At 41.0% G+C, this 27,874-nt stretch overlaps 1 protein-coding gene across 1 annotated transcript; it reads right to left on the bottom strand.

Moving 5' to 3' along the window:
- Window positions 1–26,864, bottom strand: BLID (BH3-like motif containing, cell death inducer). The gene is given in 4 exon segments (XM_019469303.2): window positions 1–1,236; window positions 1,238–1,350; window positions 1,353–1,390; window positions 26,788–26,864. Coding segments are annotated over 4 exon segments (381 nt in total). The 3' UTR covers window positions 1–1,083.
- Between the last annotated feature and the right edge of the window lie 1,010 nt (window positions 26,865–27,874).

The following is a 27,874-nucleotide window of genomic DNA, read 5'->3' as shown; positions in this document are numbered from 1 at the left end:
CAGAAAGTTGTTTCGGAGTTTCTCTGATGGCAGCTTTAGAGAGGTCAAAAAACGAGGCCCTCTAGGCTACCTTTCTGCTTCCACCTCTCACGATGACCCGGAAAGATTAACCCAGAGCCTCATTCTTGTTCTCCTTCTGGCTTCGGAAGCGCCCCGTGCCCTCACCCTCGATTCTGACCATGGGGCTGGAGTGGGGTCAGGGTAGTGGAAGGAAGAGAAGGGAAACACTGGAATGCCTTAGAGTAAAAGCTCTAACAAAACCCCCTTTGCATTTTTGTCACTTCCCTCCACCAACTCCACAGATTTAGTTCTATTTGCTCTAAGGCCTGAGTTCATAAAAACCTAGTAGAATTTCTATTTCTTTGGGCTCTCTTTGCTGTCACCCCCAGCTTTTCCTGCAAAGGGGAGGAAGCGGATGGACTTATTTACAACATAATTGCGATCTGATTCCTCCCCCACTTTAAGCAAATAAAGATGCCTAGTGAAATGAACGGATTGTGTTCTTTAAAATTGAAAACGCCTGTGAAGGCATCACCCGTCAGAAACAAGCTTAAGGAAAGTACAGGAAGAAAATGAAAGGTCTGCGAATAAACAAGGTTACAGTGATGTACACTGTTGGGTACAATTTAGTAGAGCAATTATTAACAACATGACAAATATCTGCCTCCAGTGCACAAATAAAAGGCGCTCGAAACCACAAAAGGGTAGTGATGTGCTATGCTGTCCTGAGGTTTAATCACAGAGCTTTTGTTTTGTTTTGTGTGTGTGTTTTTTTTTTAACAAAATACCATTTCCCACTCCCCCCCCCCCCCCTCATTAACTTGGAAGCTTAGTTTTAATTAAATGCCATTTTACTTTTTAGTGGCCAGTTTATCTTTTCTTTTCCATTTGGTTTCTCTGCACAATGTGAATCAGACAGTGATTTGGAAGCGTTGTGGGTAAAAGTGGGTAGAAAAGCATGCTAAGAATTGGGTCATCTTGTTGAAATCGAGTTCACTTCTGTGTAGTAGAGCAGGAAGAATGGGGGAAAATCTGCCCTAATATCTTGCTGTATCTGTCCCAACTTCTTCCTTTCATAGGGCCTCAGCAGGGGGAATTAGGTAGCAATGCAATTTGCATCCTGGTTAAATAGGAAGGTCTCTGGAGCACATTTTCAAGAACACCCCCCCTCGTGGCAGAGGAGCCAAGATTGTACCTTGTAAGAGGAAACACTGTTTCCTTAGGCAATACAATATAGGCTCTTTGTTGAAACTGGCAACTGTGTTCTAGTGACAGGCAAGAGGGTCCCTTCTGCCTCTGGATAAATGGAATAATGGCCAGAAGCTTGTTCTAACCAGGCAGTACAAAGTCACTCTCAGTTTCCAAGATCGAATAGAAAGGTCCCTCCTGGCTTCCCGCAACACCCAAATGGAGCACAGCACATCCACCATAATTTTAAGTTACAGTGTGAGAAAGTTCAGAATCAAACACTCATTCATTCATTCATTCATTCAGCAAGTTTCTATAGGGCAGCTCATATAGACTGGGCTCTCCTTATGCACAGTGTTAAGTGGAAGAAGAAAGATTACATCCTGCCCTTCTCTTCTTCTCAACTCCTACTATCCTTGGTATTTTCCTTGATTTCAAGTGGCAACTCATCAAAAATCCTCAGCCGATAATAGCTTCCAAGGGTTCACGTATTCATTCTAACCTCTTCTCACCTGCCTCCACCTAGAATATCATTTGATCTAGGTTTGTGTGAATAAACATTACTAATTAATACGAAGTCTTGATGATGTCCTCTCAAGTTTGATGCTCAGACTACAAAGAAGCTCTATCTTCTACCTACAGGTAAGAAATCTCCCCATGTTGATCTCTGACATCTAAACAGCAGGGATACTTTTTTTTTTGGATTTTTTTTTCCCAAATGTGAACACCCCTGGGAGTATTTGCTTCATTTCTTAGTCAGCAAGAACCTAGAGCTGTGGGTGCCTGAGGGAGTCATTCCAACCGAGACTAGAATTTCAAGAGAGAAAATTTATCCAGCTATCTTGTCTGGTGCTTATAATGCATGAAAGTATCAACCTCCCCATGGCAGACTACAGGGAATGATCAGTGTGAAGTAAGTCATCTCCTCAAAGATGTATTGCAATATTTCCCTGGTGAAACGGCAAGTTCCTGACCATGGTATTGTACACAAATAATAAATAAACAAATGCCATTATGCTGTTGTTGTTTTCCACACCGGGAAGACCTCAGAACATCTTGCTTCGACTGATAGGCTGGAATCGTTGAAAAACTTGCCTCCCCTTCCTAGTTCTTTGGCTAAAATGTATTAGGAAAATGGTGCATTAGTCATTATTTCTCATTGGGAAAAGCCTGATTATCATGAGAACCCTGGTTAGGTGATTTGTAGAGTACTATTGTGTTGAGAGACAAGAGACTTAAGGTAGAAGCATCTTAGCAACAGCAGAGAGGCTATGCGATTGGATCTGGTGTTTCCTATATCTACTATCAAGATATATTGAACAAGAGGGGCGCCTGGGTGGCTCCTGAGCGTCTGACTTCGGCTCAGGTCATGATCTCACGGTTTGTGAGTTCGAGCCCCACGTCGGGCTCTGTGCTGACAGCTCAGAGCCTGGAGCCTGCTTCTGATTCTGTGTTTCCTTCTCTCTCTCTGCCCCTCCTCGGCTTGCACGCTGTCTCTCTCTCCCTCAAAATAAATAAACACGAAACAAATTTAAAATATATATATGTGAACAAGTATTCAGGGAATACTTGGGTGTTTTTCTAAACTTACAGTCATTCCAACACTCAGTTGGAAGTAGGGGGCACATAATATTCTACTCTGGCAAAATTTAAAGGTAAGCTGGGAAAAAATCCATCAAGTGCCTTGTAGAAAATCAAATGGGCAAAAGTATAGTTGAAACCACTAAGATGGATAATGGAATCATTCAGGCTTGGATCTGAAGCCCAGATCTGCCACTTAGTAACTCTGTGGACTTGGGCAAAGTACTTAACTTTTTGGAAACTCAGATTCCTGACGTGTAAAATTGGGGATGATTGTATTTTCTATGCCTATTTATTTTGAGGTTAAATGAGATAAGGAATAGAAATTGTTTATCACAATGTCCGGCTTATAGTAAGCACTCAACAATGTTAGTTTCCTTAGTTCTCTCCCTTTTTTGATGCATGCTTTCCTGATTTCCATTTAACCTATTTTGTGCATCTATAGAACACTGACTTTCTATACAGTTTGATTGATTGAATAGTCCAATTTTGATTAAAAATGAGTGAGGGAAGAAACCCTGGGGTGGCTCAGTCAGTTAAGCGTCCAACTTCGGCTCAGGTCATGATCTTGCGGTTCATGAGTTCAAGGCCTTCGTCGGGCTCTGTGCTGACAGCTCAGAGCCTGGAGCCTGCTTCCGATTCCGATTTCTTAGTCAGCAAGAACTAAGAAAGATCTCCCTCTCTCTCTGACCCTCCTCTGTTCATGCTCTGTCTCTCTCTCCTTCAAAAATAAATAAACATTTTTTTTTTTAAGTGAGTGAGGCAGTGTTCCGTGTTCTTCTGTTTTCTGGAAGGGTTTTGTAAGATTAGTGTTATTTTAGAGGTTAAATTATTCTAACACATGGAAGGAATATGAACATGGACTGGTACTTGCCATTTTTGCAAAAGATGCTCCTAATCTACTGAGGAAGTCAGAAACATGCATGCGTAGCTACAAATCAGACCATGAGAAGTGGAACAGGTTGACGAAACATTGGTGGTAGATGGTATCTATTATGTGCCAAGCACCACACAAGGTGGCAGAGACTCAGAGATAAAGAGGATGCAATCGTGAAACTTTAAGTCCCTTCACTTAGCATAAGAAGAGACATATGGGCACACAGCCGCATAGGAAAGTGGGGAGTACAAGGGCTACTAGGTAAAGTAATGGCACGAAGAATGTGAAATCTCTTCTGTTGGAAGGGTCAGGGAAAGTTTCAAGAGGAGAAGACATCTAGGGTAGACCTATTAAAAATAACGAGGTCAGAACTTCGATAAAATGGACAAATGCCTTAAAAAATACAACTTACTAAAATGGACACCGATGAAACAGAAAATCTCAATGGCCTCGTATCTCCAAGAGCAATTAAATTCATTGTCTAAACTTTCCCACAGAGAAAATTCCGGGTCCAAATGGTATGACTGGTGATTCCTATCAAATATCCAAGTCAGAAATAATGCTAATCTGACAAAACTCTTCCAGAAAATAGAAGAACAGGGAGTACTTCCCTCACTGATTTTTTTAAATCAAAATTGGGCAAATAAATTATAAGGCAATCACAGACCAATATACCTGATAAACATAAACGCAAAAATCCTTAACAAAATTGTAATAAATCAAATCTTGCAACATATTAAAGAGCATTGTCTCCCATTAGGATTTATTCCAGAAACATAAGATTGATTTATATCTAATAATCAAAGTAATTCATCATATTAGTAGGATATATGGGAAAAAGCACCATTATTTCCATAGGTGCAGAAAAATCATTTGAAAAAAAATTCTTACTCTTTTTTTTATTAAAAAACCTCTCATATTAGGAATAAAAAAGGAATTTTTTCAATCTGATAACACACATCTTACAAAAACTTATTATAAACAAAATCCCTAATGCTTAATTATAAAATCATTTCCCCATAATATTGGGAAAAGGCCTGCTCTAATTACTTCTAGTCACCATTTCACTGGACATCTTAGTAATTGTAATAAAGCAAGAAAAAGAAAAGGCATAACTAGAAAAAGCAACATGGCTTTTTTTTTTTTGTAACTGATGTAACTTTTTGTAATTGGTGTGCTTGTTTAAGTAGAAAATCCTAAAATAATCTCTATAACAATGGCCAGAATAATTGCATTTGGCAAATTATTATCTAGCAAATACAAGATTAACATATCCAAGTCAATTATATTTTTAGGTACTAGCAGCAAATCATTAGAAATGAAGAATTTTAAACCATTTATAACAGCATCATAAAACACAATATTTAGGAGGAAATTTTCTAAAATATGCGTAGAGTGAGTTCAATTGTGACTTCCAAAAGATATGACTATCTGGAACCTCAGAATGTGACCTAGTTTGGAAAAGGGGCCTTTAAAGATGTAATTAAGGTAAAGATCTTGAGATGAGGTCATCCTACAACAGGCTGTCCCCTAAGTCCAACGACAGAGTCCTTATAAGAGACGGAAAAGGAGACTGCACTGAGACCTAGAAGGAGAAGGCCATGTGAAGACATAGGCAGAAAGGTTGGCTGAGGAACACCTAGGAGACTCCAGAAGCTAGGCATAGGACAGACTCTCCCTTCAAGAGTCCAGAAGGGGGGGGCACCTGGGTGGCTCAGTTGGTTAAGCATCTGACTTTGGCTCAGGTCACGATCTCACGGTTCGTGAGTTCAAGCCCTGCATCGGGCTCTGAGGTTCGTGAGTTCGAGCCCTGCATCGGGCTCTGTGGTTCGTGAGTTCGAGCCCTGCATCGGGCTCTGTGTGGAAATTAATTAATTCACTAATAAGAAGGAACAAATGACTTACACATGTAACAGTATGGGTGTGTCTCAAAATCTTTATACTGAATGGAAGAAACCAGAAACAAAAGAGTATATACTATATTGATTCCATTTCTGTAAAATTGTAGAAACTGCCAACTAATCTATGGAGACAAAAAGCAGATCAGAGTTTGCCTAGGGCCAGGGTGAGAGAAAGACCGCAAAGGGACACACAGAAACTTTTGGAAGTGATGAAGATGTTCTGGATTTTGATTGTCATGGCTGTGTTGTGGATGTGAGTCTGTCAAAACTCATTGACTGTATATTTTAAATGGATACAATTTGCTGCGTGTAAATTATATCTCAATAAATTTGCTACACATACGGAGTAGAAAGATAGCAGCTGGACAGGGGGGAAGACAGGGCATGCAGAGAGAAGCATAGGAACAAGGCACATAGAAGACATCTATGCCTTATCTCGGAAAATAGTTTACACTTCCCTCCAGGCAGCAACCCTGTCTTGTATTTTATCTACGGTCCTCTCGGTGTCCAGAAATAAGGAGGGTAACGATGCATCTGAGTTGCATGGAATTATTCAGTATATGCCCACAGGCAGCTGTTTTGAGAGTGCTACAGGCCGACTACCAGAAGACTAGGTAGAAATCCCAGTCCTTTATCCTGCTGAGACCCGCGGAAGTCATTTCACCTCTCAAAGCCAAACCTGCGTAATGAACGTAACAATATCCCCACAATACAGTTGTTGTAAAGATTAAAATAATACCTACGAGAGTCCCCAGCAATATTCCAGTACATGCTACATATGCATGAAACAGTGGGGCTTCCAAACATATTTGTTGATTGACATCCCGACTGTTATTTTCTTGTTCACATACTCAAATCTCTTATCATCTGCATACGTGTTTTCCATGTCAAATGATTTTCCCAGTCAGAGACGTACTTTTACGTCACTTTGGTCAATGAAGTACTCGAGAAATTAGAGTTGATTTTCTCTCTCTCTCTACCTCTCTATCTATCTATTGATTTATGGGAGAGAGAGGGTGCAAGCGAGCGAGGGGCAGAGAGAGAGAAGAGAGAGAGAATCCCACGAGGGGCAGAGAGAAAGGGGGAAAGAGAGAGGGAGAGAGAAGCAGGGCTCACCTGGATGGAGCAGGGTTCAAGATCACCCCATGCAGGGCTTGAACTCACGAACCATGAGATCATGACCTGAGCTTAAGTCGGATGCTTAACCGACTGAGCCACCCAGGCGCCCCTAGAGTTGATTTTAGTATTAGATTGGGCAGGACACAATTACCAAAGTAAATGTGTTCCTTAAAAAAAAAAAAAAAAATCACATAAAGCATTCCACAATAGAAGTGACTGGGGATTATGCATTGTTTCTAGATTTTCTATGCCACTGCTTTGAGTACTGCAGTCAATGGAGAGCAAACTATTGTCTAAACAAAAACCAAACACACAAAAGATAAACAAGTCATGGGTAAATGTGGTCCCAGTGTGAAGGTTTCAAGGAGAAACTAGAATAATAGATACATTGAGGGCATATGATTAAAGAAAATCAAGGCAGAAGGAGGCTCCTTAACCTAGTTGCTTAGAAGAGGCAAATTGCTAGGAGATTGTCTTTAAGAAGTAACCAGACTCTTTTGGTAAGGAGCATACAGGCATCCCTTGTCCCCAAAATAAAATGGATAATATAATCACACTGTCAAAGGCTGGTTGATTCATAGGACCGTTTGATAGAAATGGCAAATTATAGATGAGAGCAGTTATACTCATTGAGAAATTCTGAGATTGAACACCTCTGATGAGCTTTATTTCTCCACGTTCTGTTGTACACTCTTCGTGACATACAGGGAGATGTGGGTTGCTTTTTAATACATTTTTGTTGGTAAGCAAATTTCATTCTTTAAAAAAATTTTCTTTAAATGTTTATTTACTTTTGAGAGCAAGCCAGAGTGCGAGCGGGCGAGGGGCAGAGAGACAGGGGGACGCAGAATGCGAAGCAGGCTCCAGGCTCCGAGCTGTCAGCACAGAGCCCCACACGGGGCTCGAACTCATGAACCTTAAGATCATGACTTGAGCCAAAGTTGGACGCTAAGCCGACTGAGCCACCCAGGTGCCCCACAAATTTCGTTCTTTTAGTCTAGGGGTGAGCAAACTAGAGGCTTTGAGCCAAATCCATCCTGCTTCCTGTCGCACTAGAACCTTTTTGCTCCCGTTGGTTACTCTTGATATGGCTGTTTTCCACTACAATGAAAAATGGTGGGATTCCACCATGGCGGAATTGAGTAGTTGCAACACAGACCCTATGGCCGACAAAGCCCAAAATATTTACTCTCCGGCCCTTTCTAGATAAAGTCTGATGGCCTCCTGTTCTAATGCAAAGTTAGATCTGGATACTGGACCATCTGCATCGATGTTATATCAAGAATAGGGGAGCTGTTCTAAAAGGATCTCTGGAAAGTCTTGTCTTCTCATGGTGTTAGTGGGATCCTCTTTAAAACTGAATTCCCCCCTCTTGCCTGAAACCATTTTGCTAAGATGAGAGAAAGGCTTTTCAAATATTGCCACCCATCTCATAAGTTTATGGGCAGAATTGTGCAATGGACTCAGAAAGAGAAGTTCAGTTTCAGGATGCCACTTACAAAGAACCAACTAGGAGGCAATGTGCGTTTCTCTGTTGTCTCATTGAGGGGCAGGATTTCTCCTCGGACTTCTATCTGGCCATGACTAAGTTCTGAGGCCCCAGAACCACCTGTGCCAGCAAACAACATAAAACTGGACAGAGAGGACACCTTCCATTCCTCAGACTGATGTTTATTTTTGTTTAACTTCTCCTCGCTTATCACCTGACCTTTAGAACCTGAGACTCTGTTTGCTCCCACTTGTTCGTCTTTTGTGAATTACTCCTCTGTACTTGAACCCTAGTCTGCTGTCAGAAAACCCTTCCTGCTTCTTTGAACTTCTTCTCTGGTTCCTTCCAGACAGCACTGGTCTCATGTTATCCATATCCCAGGGTGAGCCTGAGTCTTTAGTCCTCTCTGGGTTCCAGTTCAACCATGTATAAAATGGGAATGCTATGTTTTCAGGTTCTCTGCACAGATCTACTAAAGACAAGTGGAAAGGTCACTAATGGAGATACGAACACTATTCTAAGTTGCACGCATAACAGATTCTCTTTTTTTATTTAAAAAAAAATTTTTTTAACGTTTATTTATTTTTGAGACAGAGAGAGACAGAGCATGAACGGGGGAGGGTTAGAGAGACGTGGGGCTCAATCTCAGGAACTGTCATATCATGACCTGACCCAAAATCAAGAGTTGGATGCTTAACTGACTGAGCCACCCAGGCACCCCCAGATTATCTTAATATTGATATTATTAAAGGCAATCTAAATGACGGTTGTAATCAAACTATTTCTGCATCAGTTTAAAAGGGCCAATCTAGGGGTGCCCGGGTGGCTCAGTCAGTTGAGGGTCTGACTCTCAGTTTTGGCTCACGTCATGATCTCACAGTGTGTGGGTTTGAGCCCCACTTCAGGCTCTGCACTGACGGTGCAGAACCTGCTTGAGATTCTCTCTCTCCTCCTCTCTTTGCTCCTCCCTGCCTTGTGTGTTCTCTCTATCTCTCAAAAATAAATAAACTTAAAAAAATAGCCAATCTTGGGGCGCCTCGGTGGCTCATTCGGTTGAATGTCCGACTTCGGCTCAGGTCATGATCTCACGGATCGAGGGTTCAAGCCCCGCGTCGGGCTCTGTGCTGACAGCTCGGAGCCTGGAGCCTGCTTCTGATCCTGTGTCTCCCTCTCTCTCTGCCCCTAACCCACTCGCATTCTGTCTCTCTCTCTCTAAAAAATAAATAACCATTAAAAAAATTTTTTTAAATAGCCAATCTAGAAATTATCACAAATTTGAAACTTAAAATACTTTTCCTCTAAAATAGTATGAGAGAGAAGAGTATGGCCACATGTTCATTTTTAGAAAAAGCTAAAAATAGTAAAGAAAGAAAAGAATGCTACATATCACCTGACATATGCAAAGCCCACCTTGGTACTTAAATTTTTTTCTTAATGTTTACTTATTTTTGAGAAAGAGAGAGCAAGCGAGCACGAGTGGGGGAGGGGCAGAAAGCAACGGAGACAGAATCCGAAGCAGGCTCCAGGCTGCGGGCACGAAGCCTGATGCAGGGCTCAGACTCACAGACTGTGAGATCATGACTTGAGCTGGAGTCAGACGCTTAACCAACTGAGCCCCCCAGGTGCCCCCCACCTAGGTACTTAGGAAGACTCACAAATAATCCTCAAAAGCTTAACACAAAACCTGAAGCTCTGAGCTAATCGTGCTGTTTCGTAACCTTTCAATAATAAAATATAGTTGTGATCTTCAAAGTGACTGTTTCCCTTTTTCTGTCTCTGCCCTAGGGCTGTGTGTCTAGCGTACTCTTCAGTGCTTGGCTCTCAGAGCGCTGTTCCATGGTTACCAGGGACAATACTCTTCAGAAGCTTTGAAAACAACGGCATTCCCATTAGTGAACGAACACCACTTTACTCTGGTTTAATAAAATGGCCACCAGTGAAATTGACAAAATGGTGTGTGCATATGTGGATACTTGGAAGAAGACACCCAATATGGCAGCGTAATACTTATTTTTATTTTTATAATCCCACGGTAAGCTACATTTTTCTTGCCGCTGCTTGATTACAGAAAAGTTTATCCTTTCTCCACTTTGCAGACACGAGACTTTGCTTTCCATCCCTAAAGCACATACTAACTCGTGACCTAATCTATACGGTACCTAGAGCAACGCACCCCGCCCGCCAGTTCTGAGTCAGTCAGTATGTTGTCAACCTCGACCTCCTGGCGCCCACCCTGGGAGACAGCGGTGAGCCAATCACCCACTTTTGGACGCTCAGTGTGGCAAGCTGAATGTCTCCACGATACACTACGTACGCCTTGATTTTAGAGCCCCCCCCTCGTAACCGTGTGGTGACTCATTTCACTTATAGTGTACCTACCGCCATTTTGGTTAACTGTTTCGCCAGGCCCGACTATGTTTCAGAGAAACGAGCTGCAGGTGGCATGGGGAAGCCGTTGAAAGGCAAACACAAGAGAGCAGGAGGGGCAACTGCCAACCGTCAATACTAAGACGACTAAAAAGCAAAAGCGAAGAAAGACTTGATGAGAGTGTGGAATTCAACAATGGCCCATTCTGCTAAGGGGTGACCCTTAGCCACCAAGTGGGTTAGGGGCAGAAAACTGCTTTAAAAGGCTAAGCAGGCAAGAGTGTTGTGATGCCCAGGTAGGTCAGCTTTTATTCTTATAAAAATTTACTTCCGCGGCAGACCTTGTTCCTTGATAAAATCAGGTAGCTGAGGAATTGCTGATATAATTGACGAGGGGCTCATTTAGCCCTTTTATGGGGCCATCTTACCTTTTTTTTCTCTCTTGCTCTTGCATGTAGGGTCTCCAGGGAGGGCAAGCCTATGTGACTTTGGCCCCGTGCATAAGCACAGTCAGGTGCTTAATGAATGTCTGGTGACGATGATGAGCAAGAATTTAATAACAGGGTCTTCTCTAAAGGCTGATTAATGGGGCTTCAAGTTAATATGATTTCATTCTCTCTTGGCACTCGCACTTCAGTGGGTGTAGAGAGATGACAAATTGAACATTCATTGAAAGAAGAAAGTAGAATGTTCGATTTGGAAGTATGTGGATTGCTTTGTTAGAATATTTGCTGATGGTTAAAGAATAGGATTTCCAAGATTTTACTCCCAGGACTCATTCTATGACGTGGACATAATCTATCTTCGCACACTTCCATTTCCAAGATGTTCATAACCACATTTACCATTTGCAACATATCAAGAGGATCTGCAAAATTAAGGGATCCTTGTTTTAATCAGAAACGGTATTTGGTGCTTTCGCAACCATCCACCGATGAGCCAGAAAACCAAGGGGAGTTGACAGCTACTGTGGTCCTATGATTCTGCCATACCACAAAGGAAGCATTCCACAGAAACCCTGCTCTCCATGCTAGTGGATGATGACTCTATAGTCTTAGGCTCCCGTCTGAGATACTCTTGCCTCTCATCACCACTGAGTCACACAAAAACAGGAAAACCAACTTTCCCCTAAACAGGATTCTCCTTATTGGTTCCAGCCATCATTCTCCCAGATTTAAAATGTGAAAGTTATCTTCGATTGGCCCCCGCCCCACCTCCCACCACCCCCCCCCACCAAATCGCTTTTTACGAAAGTTACAAAGTCTGTCGCCCTTCTGTGAACCCGGGTCTTTTATTTGTTCCTTCCTCCCCACTTCGCACTATCGTCTTTGACCAAGTTCTTCGCCTCCTCACCTCCTGGGTAACTTCCAGCCGTTTCCCTACTGGCCTCCCTCTCTCCAGTTTCTTCCCCCTCCAGTCCACCTGGAGCTCCATTTAAGTTCTGCTTTTCATTGTGTCATTCTCTAACCCAAAGTCTTCATTGGCAACTTATGCCATCTCGTATCTGTAAGACCATGCATCTAAGAAAACCTCACAAGCAGCATAGCACGAGAGAATCACTGTCATTAGCCATAATGACTCTTCCTGGCTTTTAGGACGTGACATAATGTAACCCATCTTCCTTGAAGTGTAACCTGCTTTGAAACTGCCGGCCAACACGTTACCTTGGGCTCTAGTTGGGTCAGGCTCCACGCTGCCCACAAGCATGACCTTTATCACGTGTTCCCTGCAGAGGGAGACCTGGAAGCTTCCTGACAGTGAAGGTGGGAGCTTTTTATACGGTGAAATGACCAGACATACGTGGTTTGCCCATGAGCTCTGTTCTTGACCCTGTCTTGTTTATTTTGTTAAATCCTTGAAGGAAAAAAAAGATTATATTCTTATCAAATCTTCCGATATCAAAGGTGAGGGGAAATAAAAGCTATGCCAGCCAACAAGACCAAAGTTCAAAGAGAACTCCGGCAAGAGGTCAAAATGAAGAGCACCGAATATGACAGAAATAAATAAGTTTTGAATGCTAGATTCAAAACTCCAACTGAACTGGGTGGGGGAGACCTCACATAACAAGTCTTTTAAAATATTTGCAGGGGAGGAGACCAGCATAAGGGTGAGAACATGAGGAACAGGGTACAAGAGAATGGATTATTTTTAAGGTTTGGTTTAAATACGAACCCAGCCAACACACTGAGTTGTGAAGGATCTAGAAATCGCATAGAGTGTGTAGACTTATCCATGTTTCTCTTGAAAAGAGGACATTAAGAAAAGATATAATGTCTTTTCTTTTAGGACTATCCTTAAAAAAACAGGGGATAGGGGGCGCCTGGGTGGCTCAGTCGGTTAAGCATCCGACTTCGGCTCAGGTCACGATCTCTCGGTCTGTGAGTTCGAGCCCCACGTCGGGCTCTGTGCTGACAGCTCAGAGCCTGGAGCCTGCTTCAGATTCTGTGTCTCCCTCTGTTTCCGCCCCTCCCCTGCTGGTGCTCGGTCTCTCTCTCTCTCTCTCTCTCTCTCTCTCTCTCTCTCTCAAAAAAGGAATAAACATTTTTAAAAAAGGGAATAGAATTATTCTCTGCAGCAACAGAGGGACGAACTGGACCCACTGGTGGAATAAGATGTATTCGGAAGTTAACTTCTATGACTAAAGGTGTTCAAGTAGTAGACAGTGACATCAAGGCAGGAACTTTTTTTTTACATTCTTAGAGTGTGGAGAGCCTAGACAACCTGAAGTTTGTCGATTTTTAACCCCTGAGGTGCAGTACTGCTCCCCCCTAGCCCCGGTAACAAACTGAACTGTGCTCACCCACCTCTATACAACACTGATCATACACGCTTTCCGCTCAGACCTCTCTCTGTCTTGTCCTTCTCACTAGACTGGGAACTCCTCGAAGTTCTATATAGTTCCAGATTCTAGCACAGTTCCCAGGGAACTAAGGTACTCAATATATTTCACTGAATTAACAATTGTAAGTTTCTACCTAGGAAAATCCTCCCTTCAAGGTCCGGCATGAGTTCCCACTTTCCGCAAGATACCTCCCCTACCCCTACAGCTTTCTATTCTGTGCCATACTATTTGCCACAATGTAGTTCTCCGTTTCTTTCCTTGTATTGTGTGTGTTTAATGAGCGCCATACCTTACTCCCCAACTAGACGTCAGTCCCCAGTGAACAAAAGGATACCGTTTAAAAATTAAGCCACCCACTCATCACTGTGCTCGGCACTGAACTCATGAGTGATAACTGATGAGTGCTTGCTGGTTGAGTGAAACGTACTCTAGAAAATTTTAACATTAAGAAAAAAAGTCTTATTACAAAGAGAAATACAGTAACAAAGAGAAAAATAGTAACTTTATAGTGGAGAAACATGGCAGACACTCCCTTAACCAAGTGATCAAAATTAACATCACTAGAAAGACTAGTAAGGCATCATTGGCTCCGATATGACGTCATCATCTCTCCTGCGGACTTCTTGCCAAAAAGAAGTAACCACAATCTAATCATCAGAAAACATCCAAACTGAGGGACAGTCTACAAAATACCTGACCAGTAGTAACCATTAAAAATACCCGGGTCGGGGCGCCTGGGTGGCTCAGTCGGTTAAGCGGCCGACCTCGGCTCAGGTCATGATCTTGCGGTCCGTGAGTTCGAGCCCCGCATCGGGCTCTGTGCTGACAGCTCAGAGCCCAAAGCCTGTTTCGGATTCTGTGTCTCCCTCTCTCTGACCCTCCCCCGTTCATGCTCTGTCTCTCTCTGTCTCAAAAATAAATAAACGTTAAAAAAAAAAAATATCCGGGTCATAGAAGACAAAGAAAAGACTGAACCCCTCTCACAACATGAAAGACACTGAGGAAACGTGACACTAAATGCAGTGTGGACCCTGGACCAGGAAAAGGGCATTAAAGGGAAAAGTTGAGAAATTCGAATAAAGTCTATGGATTAGTTGGTACTATTAAAACAACGTTGATTTCCAAGTTTTGACAATTACACCATGGTTATAAAAAATGTTAACGTTAGGGGCGCCTGGGTGGCGCGGTCGGTTAAGCATCCGACTTCAGCCAGGTCACGATCTCGCGGTCCGTGAGTTCGAGCCCCGCGTCAGGCTCTGGGCTGATGGCTCGGAGCCTGGAGCCTGTTTCCGATTCTGTGTCTCCCTCTCTCTCTGCCCCTCCCCCGTTCATGCTCTGTCTCTCTCTGTCCCAAAAATAAATAAAAAACGTTGAAAAAAAAAATTAAAAAAAAAAATGTTAACGTTAGGGAAATTTAGATTACACGCTGTACTATTTTGTAAGTTGTCTCGTAAGTCTAAAATTCCTTCGAAATAAAACATTTAAGCAAATCACATTTTGGTTTTCTTCAACCGATTAACCGGAGAATAGCGTCGATGAAAAGCTTATACACTTTGAAGAGGAAATGGTCATTAGTGATAAAGAATTTGAGTGGGGATCCAAACAATCAAAACGGCTACCTTTAACACAAACAAGGTACAGTTGATTCTCGCTATTTGTGGTAGTTATGTCTGTAGAGGTGCCACAAACACACAACAAGAAGGCAGAAGGAGGTCACCTTGTTTGACCTCAGCTTGGAACATGTGAATGGGGCGACATAAATTTTTGATGCTCTGTGTGTGTCTGCAAACGACCACAGAAGCATTGCTAGTATTAATTTGGGTTTACAAATAACTACATTTTAGTGAGTTGGCCAACTTGAAAATATGGAATTCATAAATGAGCATCGACTGTACCCTAAAACATATCGAGTGATTGTGAACTGAGGTACCTCTGCCTTAAGTGAATAAGAGAATGAGTATAACAGTTGCATTGGAAATGACAAATTGAATTCTTGAAAAATTAGAAAGTAACTAAGGATTCTTCAATCATCAGAGCCCAGCAGAAAGAATGGGGCTTCTTCACTAAGACTTGCCCAGTCTGAGCATCACAATTTTCTTAGAGATGGAGACAGTTCGTGAGATTTCTCTCTGAACTTCCATTCTGTCTGGGGGTGTTTTAATTCCATAATTCAGTTCTATTTCAGCTTACTACCTTTTCCTTCTTGTTGTCTGAGGGCCTTTCTAGTACCCTGGCCTCATTAAGTCTAACGATATTTATCCCCTTTCATTTCCATGACTACAGTCAACAGTACACATGGCGATAACCTGAACTTCATCATCATCTGGAATGGCCCCACCCTCAGGAAATCTCTTACTTACTTACTGCACATCCACTCCTCACTTGTGTTGGATGTATTTAATTTCTATTTGTGATAGAAGAAACCTCAAAATTCCTTCTGATCCCCTCAGTTAATCACTGTCTTCTAGCTGTACTTAAACTATCTCTATTTAGTCAGTAACATTTGTGAAGACATTTCAGTGATGCTTTCACTGGAACCCCAGGATCTTAATCTTCTGATCTTCTATACCTTTTCATTTTCCAAACTCTGATCTTGAGTGTCGCCATTTGTTTCCTCTGCGTCTATCCCGGCCTGCCAAATACTGCTGTAAAAATGCACAACGCCATACTGTTTAAATCCAAAATAAATTAATTTACTTAATCAACCTTCGGCAAGTATTTGTCATCCTTATTCTTATTCATCTACTGTTGAATCCCCATTGCACGGACGGGATATGCCAAATATTCCCTCCTCTCTGTACACGTTGCCAACACTCTAGTTCAGACTGATATAGGGATCACCTGAGTCTATGGTAATAAGCTCTTAACTAGTCTCCCCACTTCCTGTCCTGTCCACTTTATACGCTAATTAATCATCTTAAAGTGGACAGTTAATCAACCTACCTGCTCCCTATAGCTACCTGGCAAAATTCCAAACACCTTTACATGGCACTCAACTCCTTCTGTGAACTGATTTCAGATTGCTTGTAAAGTCTTTTCTTCTTTCTACTATGTCTAAGCCCAAATGGACTCTTTCCATTCCCAAATAGGTCCCACTTCTTGCGAATTAAGCCTCTTCTTCACGTTTTTCCATCAGGAATATTTTGTCCCTAATTTCTGTTCCTCAAAATCTGACCCCTTCTTCAAGCCCAGCACAAAATACGTATCTTTCATGCAGCCTCCTATGGATTCTACAGTTGGAAATATCCTCTTCCTCTGACTCACTGCAGCATTTTGGAATTGTACGTAATGCATTTGTATTTGTGAAGTAATTATTTTGTAATTACATTATTCCCTTCACTACATTTCAAGATCTTTGAGGGCAGGAAATATCATATCTATCTTGCATTTACCACAGTGCCTAGCATAAATGCTCAGTAAAGCACTATTTAATAACTGAATGAGTGAATGTGAGATATATATATATATATATATATATATATATACACACATATATATACATATATATAATTTATGTATAACAGAGAAGATTGAGCACATACAATACATTGTGAATGGCCCATATTATTGGCGTTAATTACGGATTAACTATTGATAAATTAAAACTTGAAACAGACATAAAAGAAAAGAGAACAGAAGATCAGTAGATTAACAATTATTTGATAAAGTGAAATGAAATTGGTTGGGAAAACCAATGAGTGGTTAACTATCGTCACAACTCTCTGGGCAGGGCTGTACTGAAATCCTTTCAGACAGAGAGATGTATTAAAATGTATTCACTGAATTCTTAAATTGAATAGACATCGCTAGACGCAGTTGGTATCGTAATAGTATGTCACTTAATTGGGAAGACTTTTTAATTTTGGTAAGTGAAAAAGGTAACTCAGTATTTACTGTCTATTCCATTTGGACAATGAATGCTAACAAAACAAATAACCATCATCACTATCACTACCACCACCATCATAAAATATATTCCTCGGTTTAAAAAACTTCAAAAACTATAGTAGAAATGTGGCTCAGTAGGAAGCTACAACAACTGTGGAAGGTTAGTAACATCAAAGCAAAGCCATTCATCATCTTCATGACCATGATGGTTTTATTTGCACTCAATAAACAATGCAGAAAAGAGTAGATTTCATCAAGGAAGATTTCCTCCCCTGGAAGTTTCATCCCATTGCAGGGAAATCGCATGTGATTCCTCAGAAATAAAAATTAAGTAATAAAATTTGGTCAATCGCGTTCTGATAAGCATTAATGTTTCGCATTGGGCTTGATTCTACGTAGCCACAGTTTACTGAACACTTACATTTCTGAGAACTCCCGATATTCTGAGAAAACTTTTCAAAAGCCAAGCCTCAATCAACCGCATCCTACTTTCACTTGGCTATTAAACGTATTTCAGAGTCAATCTTGTGCACTGAAACAATAGCAGAATGAAAGAAAAAAAAAATCCCTAGATGCTCCAGAATGCAAAACAGAACGGAAACGTGGGGTGCCAATGTTAGCTGAGTTTACCACTCCCTAAATCACGGGCCTATCAACATTGTTTACTAAAAGAAAATCTGGTTCAAGTGAGCCAACACTTATTAAGCAACTATTATGTGTCTGCTTGGGAACAAAAGGGTGACTGAAATGGTGTCTGTCCCATCAAAGAATTCACTAAAGCTCTCAGTAAAACAGACGTGTGTAACACTCATATAATGGTATGCTAACTGTTTGAACAAAGTGTTAGTTGAGCACAAAAGGAAGGGTTGCCTGAGGGAGGTGAGTGGGAAACAGAAAGAGAGAAGGTGACCTTTGAGCTAGACTTCGGAGGACACCAACAGTCCAAACAAACGCATCTTCGACCATGAACACGGCCCTCAGCGGGGATCTAAGTTTTAGGGTAATTTCAAAGCATGCGCTATGAAAGTAATGGAGAGGAAAGATAAATCATGGTAGAATGTGATGAGACACCAAACGGAGATAAGTTAGTAAAATGAGCTATGTTCAGGAGAGTGATACTCTCCCTTAAACCATAAGACTGCGGGATGAGGGATATACACCACATTTCATGTTGAATTTACTGTGGGAGTGACCTAAGACGTATCTTCGCTTGACGCAGTGGGGGGCTGGGAGTGACTTACTGGAACTTGTAGCATATACTATATAAGAGAACCCGTAGAAAAATGATCACCTCTTAAGAAATGCTTTCGTTTAAGGATAAGCAACATAATCAATTGTGTAGTCAGTTACAGGCTGTCGGAGAGTAATGCAGTGTGTTTATATGGCCTTTCTCCTCAGTGCTGAACTAGAACTGACTTCCAAATGATAAATCAGGACTGGGGAAGCAGAAAGCACAACGGAAGGGACTGATCCTCCAGCCCCCGGACAGAATTCCTCACTACTACCCGTTTTTATCAGAAAGGATCAGCATCCAGACACTTCCCCGGAAAGTAAAGAATGGCCTGAAGCTTACCCAGTTGGCTTAGGAACACAATTCACGGGTAATACCAGGGTCTTGTCATCTGCCTTCTTATTCGGTATCTCATGCCCACATTCTTGTCACCTGTGTATGCCAGAGTAAGTTGGGCAAGTAATCAGCTGAGAAGCTCGAAGTCCTCTGGAAGTAAGACCTCTCGACTGTCCCTATATTTATTAAGAATGTCCAGTGTCATCTATGGAGATTTGATTTTAAAAAAAAATCAACAACAACAATAAAACTGTTTGATTTTTAGTACCAGATAGACAATTCAAAGTATCACCTGATGGAGAAAGCATAAAAAGTTTGTACAACACAGAGGTGGGGTTGGGGGGGGGGAGGAGACTCCTTAAAAGCATGGTCTTTGCCAACACAATCCCGAGGAAACGACTTTTTTATTAAAAAATTGAGATTCCTCCCAATGCTTCATTTGTCTTGATAAATGTAGCTCAAGGCACAAAAACACATTCTTAATAAAGTTGAAATGCACAATGATTATGCTTTATTTATCATGCTTGTATTTTTCTAGCAATTTTTATTTTTCTATCCTTCCCAACATTTTTAATTTCCCATGTGCCTGAGATAGAATGTAAAATTAAAACAACAATTAAACCAAATCTCCATTGAAGAGCTTTCTTGAGAAGTACGGCAAAGGTTTACTGATTTAACAGGACAACATGTTTATAATTTGCTGGTGGCAGAAAAATAATTCACTACTGGGGAATTCTGACATCTAAAATCTACATATTGAGATGCTGGAAGGGAACTAGAGAGAATGTCTATGATTTTAATTTACTTATCCTATTTAGAAAAAAAAAAGCCACTTGAGTCATTCTGGCTCACTTTCCTTAGCATTAGTCATACTGCATTTCCTTAAGCCTGTGAATGTGTTTCTATGTAAATAAACTGTGTAGTTCACTTGGGGATAAAAGTCACAGTATTTAGAGATTATAAAGACCTATTAGATCATCCGGTCTGGCCCATAAGAGATAGTCCCTAGATAGGGAACGTAACTGTTGATCTTTGCCAAGAGGCCAAGAAGAAACAGTTGGCAAAAGTATTTTCCAGGCTTTTTAAAAATCTTAACTTATCTAAGAGTGCTTCGGTCACTTCCCAAGTGGACTAGTAAAATTATCATTAAACAGTTTCACTTACCAGGGAGACACAAAGCTTAACTTATCTGAGTTGACAATGTTCCAACTGCCTCCATTTGTTGAAGAAATGCTCTTGTTTGCAAAATATGAACAGTAAGGGATCTGCTCTTTGAACTGGCTGGGGAGTTTCCTTTCAGCAAAGAAAGTCCAAAGGCAAGTTCTTCTTAACTTTTTCCTAATCTATTTTCACAAGTTTCAGAGCAAGTAGATATTAAAGCATGGATTTGCTCAAAGTAGAAAATAAAAACAATAGACTCCCATACCAGTAAAAACTTACTACATTAAAGATCAAAGTGTTTTCCATTCCCAGTGGCTACATTTCATGAAACTGGGAGTCATTTTGAAATTTAAAGTATGGAGAGATTTGGAATTATGGTAAAAGTCAAAGGGCAAATCGGTAAAATGAACCCCAGAGAAATAGTGAAGATACCTATTCTGGTAAATATTCCCTTTATCCTGAAGTTCTTAAATCCTATTTCAGACACATCCAAATGTTCCTTCCACCCAGATCATATTCAGAATATTGCTAATGCTGCTCTTTAGTATTGACACCATGGTGGAAGCCATATAAATAAACACATAAAAAATAGCACAAATAGGAAAAGTAACAAATAGTAAAGGGTGAGTTGGTGCTGTAAAAGGAAAATTAGATCCAAATGCTTTAACTAGAGTTATTTCTCATCTACTAAACACAAACCAACATAACCCATGATGTACATCTTCTATTTTTATGGAGTTAGAATTTCCAGAGTGGGTTTGATATTTGTGTCATGGGAGATTATATTATATTATAAATGCCGTTTAAAAAGATAGTGTGGTCCTTGACTTCTTGAAGTCTACATCCTAAGCCAAGGACTTACGTTCCATTTAAGCCTATAACAAATTTGAGGATTTCCGTGGAACTCAGTAAGATTCTCCACATGCTCTGAGCATGCACTGTGAGCTAAGCCCTTTGCAGGTGTTGTAAAGAATTATGAAGGAGGTCTTAGATATGGTCCCTGCCCTTCCAGAGCTTACAGTATTATGGAAAAGATAAATATCTACTCTCCCATCCCTCATCTCCCACACAGGAGTGACTAATTTCTGTTACCTAGCTTATGTTAACTTTAGCTAGAAAATCAGAGTCCACACAAGAAAGTAGCGCACTCAGATGGGGAAACTGGGGGAGGTTTAGTGAAAGGATTATTGGCGAAGATTGGGCGGAGTTAAGAAAGACACTGAAGATGTGTAAGTGTCCAAGTACTAACAGCAGGAGAAAGTCAGTACCAAGCTTCAGCCCGAGGGGACGTGGAGGGGGAGTGGTTATCAGAAGAGGGAGAGCAGGTGAGCGAGAGACTGAAAACTAGAGATGTCAGTCAGAGCGGCCCCCATTCTTGGTAAGGAACGAAGCCAGGTCAACCCCAAGGCCTGCAGGAAGGCAGGGGGATTAAGTACCTCTCTCTCCACTTTCCCTTCTGTCTCCTGTTTGGTGCCTCCCCATTGGCCAAACACATCCTGAAGCCAGAGGGCCAAAGGGACTGTTGAGGCAGCCCCTGAAGATCGATCTCTGAGTGTAGAGAACAGGATGAAAAAAAGGTTGAGAGAAGATCTGACGAGGCAGAAAACAGCCATCAGAGGTGGCTAAATTTAGAACCACACAATTTCACAGGATAATGTACATGCTGTATTCAGAACTAAAGATTTTGGGAGATTGGTTAAGAGTAGGGTTTAATTTCCAGGAGGAGGTCAAACTTTCACTATTCACAGATGACATGATACTCTATAAGGAAAACCCAAAAGATTCCACCAAAAAACTGCTAGAACTGATTCATGAATTCGGCAAAGTTGCAGGGTATAAAATCAACGCACAGAAATTGGTTGCATTCCTATACACCAACAATGAAGCAACAGAAAGAGAAATCAAGGAATCTATCCCATTTACAAGTGTACCAAAACCCATAAAATATCTAGGAATGCATCTAACCAAAGAGGTGAAAAATCTATACACTGAAAACTATAGAAAGCTTATGAAAGAAACTGAAGGAGACACAAAAAAATGGAAAAATATTCCATGCTCTGGATAGGAAGAACAAATACTGTTAAAATGTCAATACCACCCAAAGCAATCTATATATTCATGCAACACCTATTAAAATAACACCAGCATTCTTCACAGAGCTAGAACAAACAATCCTAAAATTTGTATGGAACCAGAAAAGACTTTGAATAGCCAAAGCAATCCTGAAAAAGAAAACCAAGGCTGGAGACATCACAATCCCAGACTTCAAGCTGTATTACAAAGCTATAATCATCAAGACAGTATGGTACTGGCACAAGAATAGACACTCAGATCAATGGAACAGAATACAGAACCCAGAAGTGGACCCAGAAACGTATGGCCAACTAATCTTTGACAAAGCAGTAAAGGATATCCAATGGAATAAAGACAGTCTCTTCAGCAAGGGGTGCTGGGAAAACTGGACAGCGACATGCAAAAAAATGAACCTGAACCACTTTCTTACACAACACACAAAAAGAAACTCAAAATAGATGAAAGATCTAAATGTAAGACAGGAAGCCATCAAAATCCTCGAGGAAAAATCAGGCAAAAACCTCTTTGACCTTGGCCGCAGAAACTTCTTACTCAACACATCTCCAGAAGCAAGGGAAACCAAAGCAAAAATGAACTATTGGAGCCTCATCAAAATAAAAACCTTCTGCCCAGCGAAGGAAACAATCAGCAAAACTAAAAGGCAATTGACAGAATGGGAGAAGATATCTGCAAAACATGTCAGATAAAGGGTTGGCATCCAAAATCTATAAAGAACTTACCAAACTCAACACCCAAAAAACAAATAATCCAGTGAAGAAATGGGCAAAAGATATGAATAGACACTCCTCCAAAGAAGACATCCAAATGGCCGACTGACACATGAAAAAAATGCTCAATATCACTCATCATCCGGGAAATACAAATCAAAACCACAACGAGATACCACCTCACACCTGTCCGAATGGCTAACATGAACAACTCAGGCAACCACAGATGTTGGCGAAGATGCGGAGAAAGAGGATCCCTTTTGCGCTGCTGGTGGGAATGCAAACTGGTGCAGTCACTTTGGGAAACAGTATGGAGGTTCCTCAAAAAATTAAAAATAGAACTACCCTACGACCCCACAATTGCACTACTAGGTATTTATCCAAGGGATACAGGTGTGCTGTTTTGAAGGGACACATGCACCCCAATGTTTATAGCAGCACTATCAACAATAGCCAAAGTATGGAAACAGCCCAAATGTTCATAGGTGGATGAATGGATCAAGAACACGTGGTATATATATAATGGGGTATTACCCGGGAATCCAAAAGAATGAAATCTTGCCATTTGCAACTACGTGGATGGAACTAGAGGGCATTACGCTAAACGAAATTAGTCAGAGAAAGACAAATATCATATGAATTCACTCATATGAGGACTTTAAGATAAAAAACAGATGACCATAAGAGAAGGGAAGCAAAAATAATATAAAAACAGGGAGGGGGTCAAAACAGAAGAGACTCTTAAATATGGAGAACAAACAGAGGGTTGCTCGAGGGGTTGTGGGAGGGGGGATGGGCTAAATGGGTCAGGGGCATTAAGGAATCTACTCCTGAAATCATTGTTGCGCTATGTGCTAACTAACTTGGATATAAATTTAAAAAATAAATTAAATACAATGGTAAAAAAAAAAAAAGAGTAGGGTTTAATTTGCAACAGATTTTTTTGGCACTTTTCCATTAGATGAGATCACAGTCGATATTAACTTGAGTTTCCAACGTAAGCCACAGAATGTAAATGGTAAACTCTAGTTTAACCAGTATTCTGCCAAACCGGTCTATAATTGGCATTTCTGTCACCTAACGTTACAACATAAATTTAGCTTTACAGTGCTGGTCTTGAAGCACAAGGTAATTTCAATGCATGAGCTATGAGAGTAATTGAGATTAAAGATAAATCATAGGTAGAATGTGAGCTGAGACGAAATAACTCATAAATCTTAAAAGAAACACGACATTGGATTTAAAACCGTTTTAGCTTTAAGCAGAACATAACCTTTACTTTCTTAAACTGGTCATTCGTGTCCCTTATATATGACAATTTGGTTAAAAACCCCGTTGATTAACCAGAAAACTCTGCTTCTTGGGGCGCCTGGGTGGCGCAGTCGGTTAAGCGTCCGACTTCAGCCAGGTCATGATCTCGCAGTCCGTGAGTTCGAGCCCCGCGTCAGGTTCTGGGCTCGGAGCCTGGAGCCTGTTTCCGATTCTGTGTCTCCCTCTCTCTCTGACCCTCCCCCGTTCATACTCTGTCTCTCTCTGTCCCAAAAATAAATAAAAAACGTTGAAAAAAAATTAAAAAAAAAAAAAAAGAAAACTCTGCTTCTTGGTCATGAAAGGTAATAAAGTTTTCTCTCCCCCCACCCACAAAAGTTTACTTCCCATAAATTCATTTTGTACCTTTCTGTTCAGTCTTTGGGGATCTGTTCTCCTTGAATGATGCTTGATTTAATATGTGTTTTGCATATTGGTTCCAGTATTTTAGCAGCACTTCATTACTCAATAATAAAAAGCTACAAATAGATTAAAAGACTTTTAAACCTTCAGAGGATTCAGAGCACAGATCACGAGTGCCCATGTATGTTTTGAAGTTGCTTATTAGCAGTTGACTAGAAGCAGCATATCACTGTAACACTGTAGCCCCAATCTGCCCCAATTCGGAATTCAAGCTATGATTTGAATTCTATACATTTTATTCAAGTTTAAAAATGGCAACCACAGAACACTTGGGGCCTTATTCATTAAACAATGAGTCATTCTGGAATTCCTTTCCCTCTTTCCTGGACTTGGTGAACTTTTATACATGAAGTTTGGCTGCCCTTGACGTGACTGAATCAACAATTAGAGTACTAATATTGCAATGTATCAGCCTGGTTGGGAACCAGGTCTAAAAATTTCCAGTTCAGTGTAAAAGCTGAAAGCTCATGCCGCTCTTTCCACCCCCTACCAAAGCCAGTGTAGTCATCTGACAGGATCGGGTGGTAATCAATAACGTATACCCTCCAAACGTTTCAAAGACTACACATAACACAGAAAATTTGATAATTATTTGGGGCACCTAAACTGTGCGGATAACCCCTTAAATGGATTCCTGAACCAGAATATTTTTACCAGGCAATGAAGTCTTTAAATACTCAAGAAATGGAACATCCTAATTTTAGCATCCGATGACAATTCATAAATTACAGAACAAATTTCTTTCTAAAGTTCTATAGGATTCTCATCGCAAGGAAATTTTCTTTCTTTTTTTTTTTTGTTTTTTGCTTTTCTTTTTATTATACCTGTATGAGACAATAAATGCCAATTAAACTTATCAATGTAATCATTTTTATAACATATGTTATATGGCTCCTGGGTGGCTCAGTTGGTTAAGCGTCTGACTCTTGATTTCGGATCAGGTCATGATCTCACAGTTTAGAAGATCAGGTCATGATCTCACCGTTCACAAGACTGAGCCCCACGTTGGGCTCTGTGCTGACAGCATGGAGCCTGCTTGGGATTCTCTCTCTCTCTGCCCCTCCACCCACTCATGCTTTCTCTCTTTCTCAAAAAAAAAAAAAAATTAAAAAAATGTATGTGTAAGCCAAACCATTATGCTAAGCACCTTCAACGTACACAGTGGTGTATGTTAATTATATCTCAATAAAACTGGGGATAAAATGTTCTACAGGAACAAGAAGTGACCTTGACTAAGATTTCATGAGAGACATTCTCAAGTGAATGGAAAACAAGACCATAAAAATATGTTTACATATGACCTTTATATGGCCATCCAAAACAATCCACTTTCAGGTAATTTTCAAGTGAAATCTCAGCATAATTACAATGTGCTGGTTACTGCTTTGGATCCCTTCCATACACATATTGGTCCACAGTCTATCTAAAGCATACGGCAGATAAAGGCAAGATGCACAAAAGTAGGATAGGAAAGAAAGAGGCAGCCATGTCTCTTTGGTCACATGGTAGAAAGTACCCCATAAAGCCTCTTACCCTGAATTTGTTTCTTGAAAGGTTAAATCTCACTTCCCCCTCCCAGAACAGTAACTATTTACTAAAGCAACAGAAAGAAAATGGAGGAGACAGAATTTTCCATCTAGAGGAGTCTCAAGCCACATCAAACATGATGTTGTGTGGACGTCCCCCCCCCCCCACCCTTCCTTAATGCACCATATAGAGAGGGTTCTCATGTTGTAAAGGTGTCATATATATTTTCTCTTCACTCAAAGCTTCCTGAATAAAGAGAGATCTATTTGTCTCCATGGTGTTTTCGCCATTAACAGTATCAGAGCCGCAGGAACACAATGGGAGATGTGTTTTCCGTTAACCTCTTGACTCAGAGATGTCCTGATGCTAAACGTTATTGCATTTTGCATTAGCACAGAACAGTGGGAGTTCTGTGACTGATGTAAAAGGGTTGAGAAGGGCCACAGAAGCTCTCGTGTGCTCCATACCGCAGTTGGCGGTGGAGCACGAAGCACATAATTTTTGTTTAGAAAGAGCACAAACAGGAACCAGGGAAGGAGGTCGTGAATTTCACATATCCCGCCATCCCCCCTTCTGTTCACCACTGAGATCACTTCTACTGGAAAATGATAGTCAGTGGTCTAACATACCCCACTTGTAGACATTAACTAGGCAGAAATTAATTTACTTCTCTGTCTTACCCCAGTGATCTACAAACATGGAAGGACCAAGAGGATTAATAGTGACTGTTTTCTTAGGCTACTTTCACCATCGCTTTAATGTGGCCTTCAGCGTTGGCAGCTTGTTGTGGTGACCATACTTTCCAGCCATTACCAGGGTGCTCATGTCCCTTTGACAGCACAGAGACAGAACTGGGAATATCTCCTGCCACGTTATAAAACAGAAGGATATGGAGGCGAAGAAGATTCTAGTCACTGCCATCTAAGATTCCTGAATGACAGTCCCAGAACTGCAGTCTATTCTATCATAGAGGTATCTCAGAAATTATCTCGTTGTTCTCCATGGACTTAGATGTTTGGACACTGAAAGTTGGAAAGTTTAAATGATGTGAGTACGGCAGAATCAGGTTTGATATCTGCACTCATGTCCCTGGTTGAATTCTTTTTACACGTGCTATTCAAAGATGTTTCTGCTGAGTGAATGATCACTGCAATGCAAAAATCTTTAGGACTATGGCTCAATGTCGTAGAGTCCCTATTTCCAAGATGCAACCGTCATAGGGCTGCATCTTGGGTTCTGCGTTGGTGAAAGGAACTAAGATATATATATATTTGTTTTAATGTTTATTTTTGAGACAGAGGGAGACAGAGCGCGGGTGGGGGAGGGGCAGAGAGAGATGGAGACACGGAATCTGAAACGGGCCCCAGGCTCTGAGCTGTCAGCACACAGAGCCCGATGCGGGGCTCGAACCCACGAACCGTGAGATCATGACCTGAGCTGAAGTCGGACACTTAACCAACTGAGCCACCCAGGTGCCCCAAGGAGCGAAGATATTTTTAAGAGAAAGCTGGGTGGCTACAATTAAAGGAGACACTGCTGTATTTATCTAAAGATGGAAAGCTGTCTCCAAATCTCTTACCCTTAGCTTAAAAGCCTGGACATCCTGGGATTCGGAAGCACTGGATTATGTAGAACTTTGCTACCCAGGAGCGTGTCCTATACACCAAAAGCATCAGCTTCACATAAGAGTTGGTTAGAAATGCAGAATTTCAGGCCTCGTCCAGACCTACTGAATTAGAATTGGTATTTTAACAAGATCTCAGGGGATTCATATTAATTAAAGTTTGATAAATACTATTTAAAGGAAGTTTTCAATAGAACTTGGAAGTATAACT

The sequence above is a fragment of the Panthera pardus genome, unplaced genomic scaffold (genome assembly GCF_024362965.1).
Source record: "Panthera pardus isolate Hobbes unplaced genomic scaffold, ASM2436296v1 HiC_scaffold_12, whole genome shotgun sequence".
NCBI classification, from domain to species: Eukaryota; Metazoa; Chordata; class Mammalia; order Carnivora; family Felidae; genus Panthera; species Panthera pardus.
The sequence above is the reverse complement of the archived record's forward strand: the minus strand, read 5'-3'. Positions and strand labels throughout refer to the sequence as shown.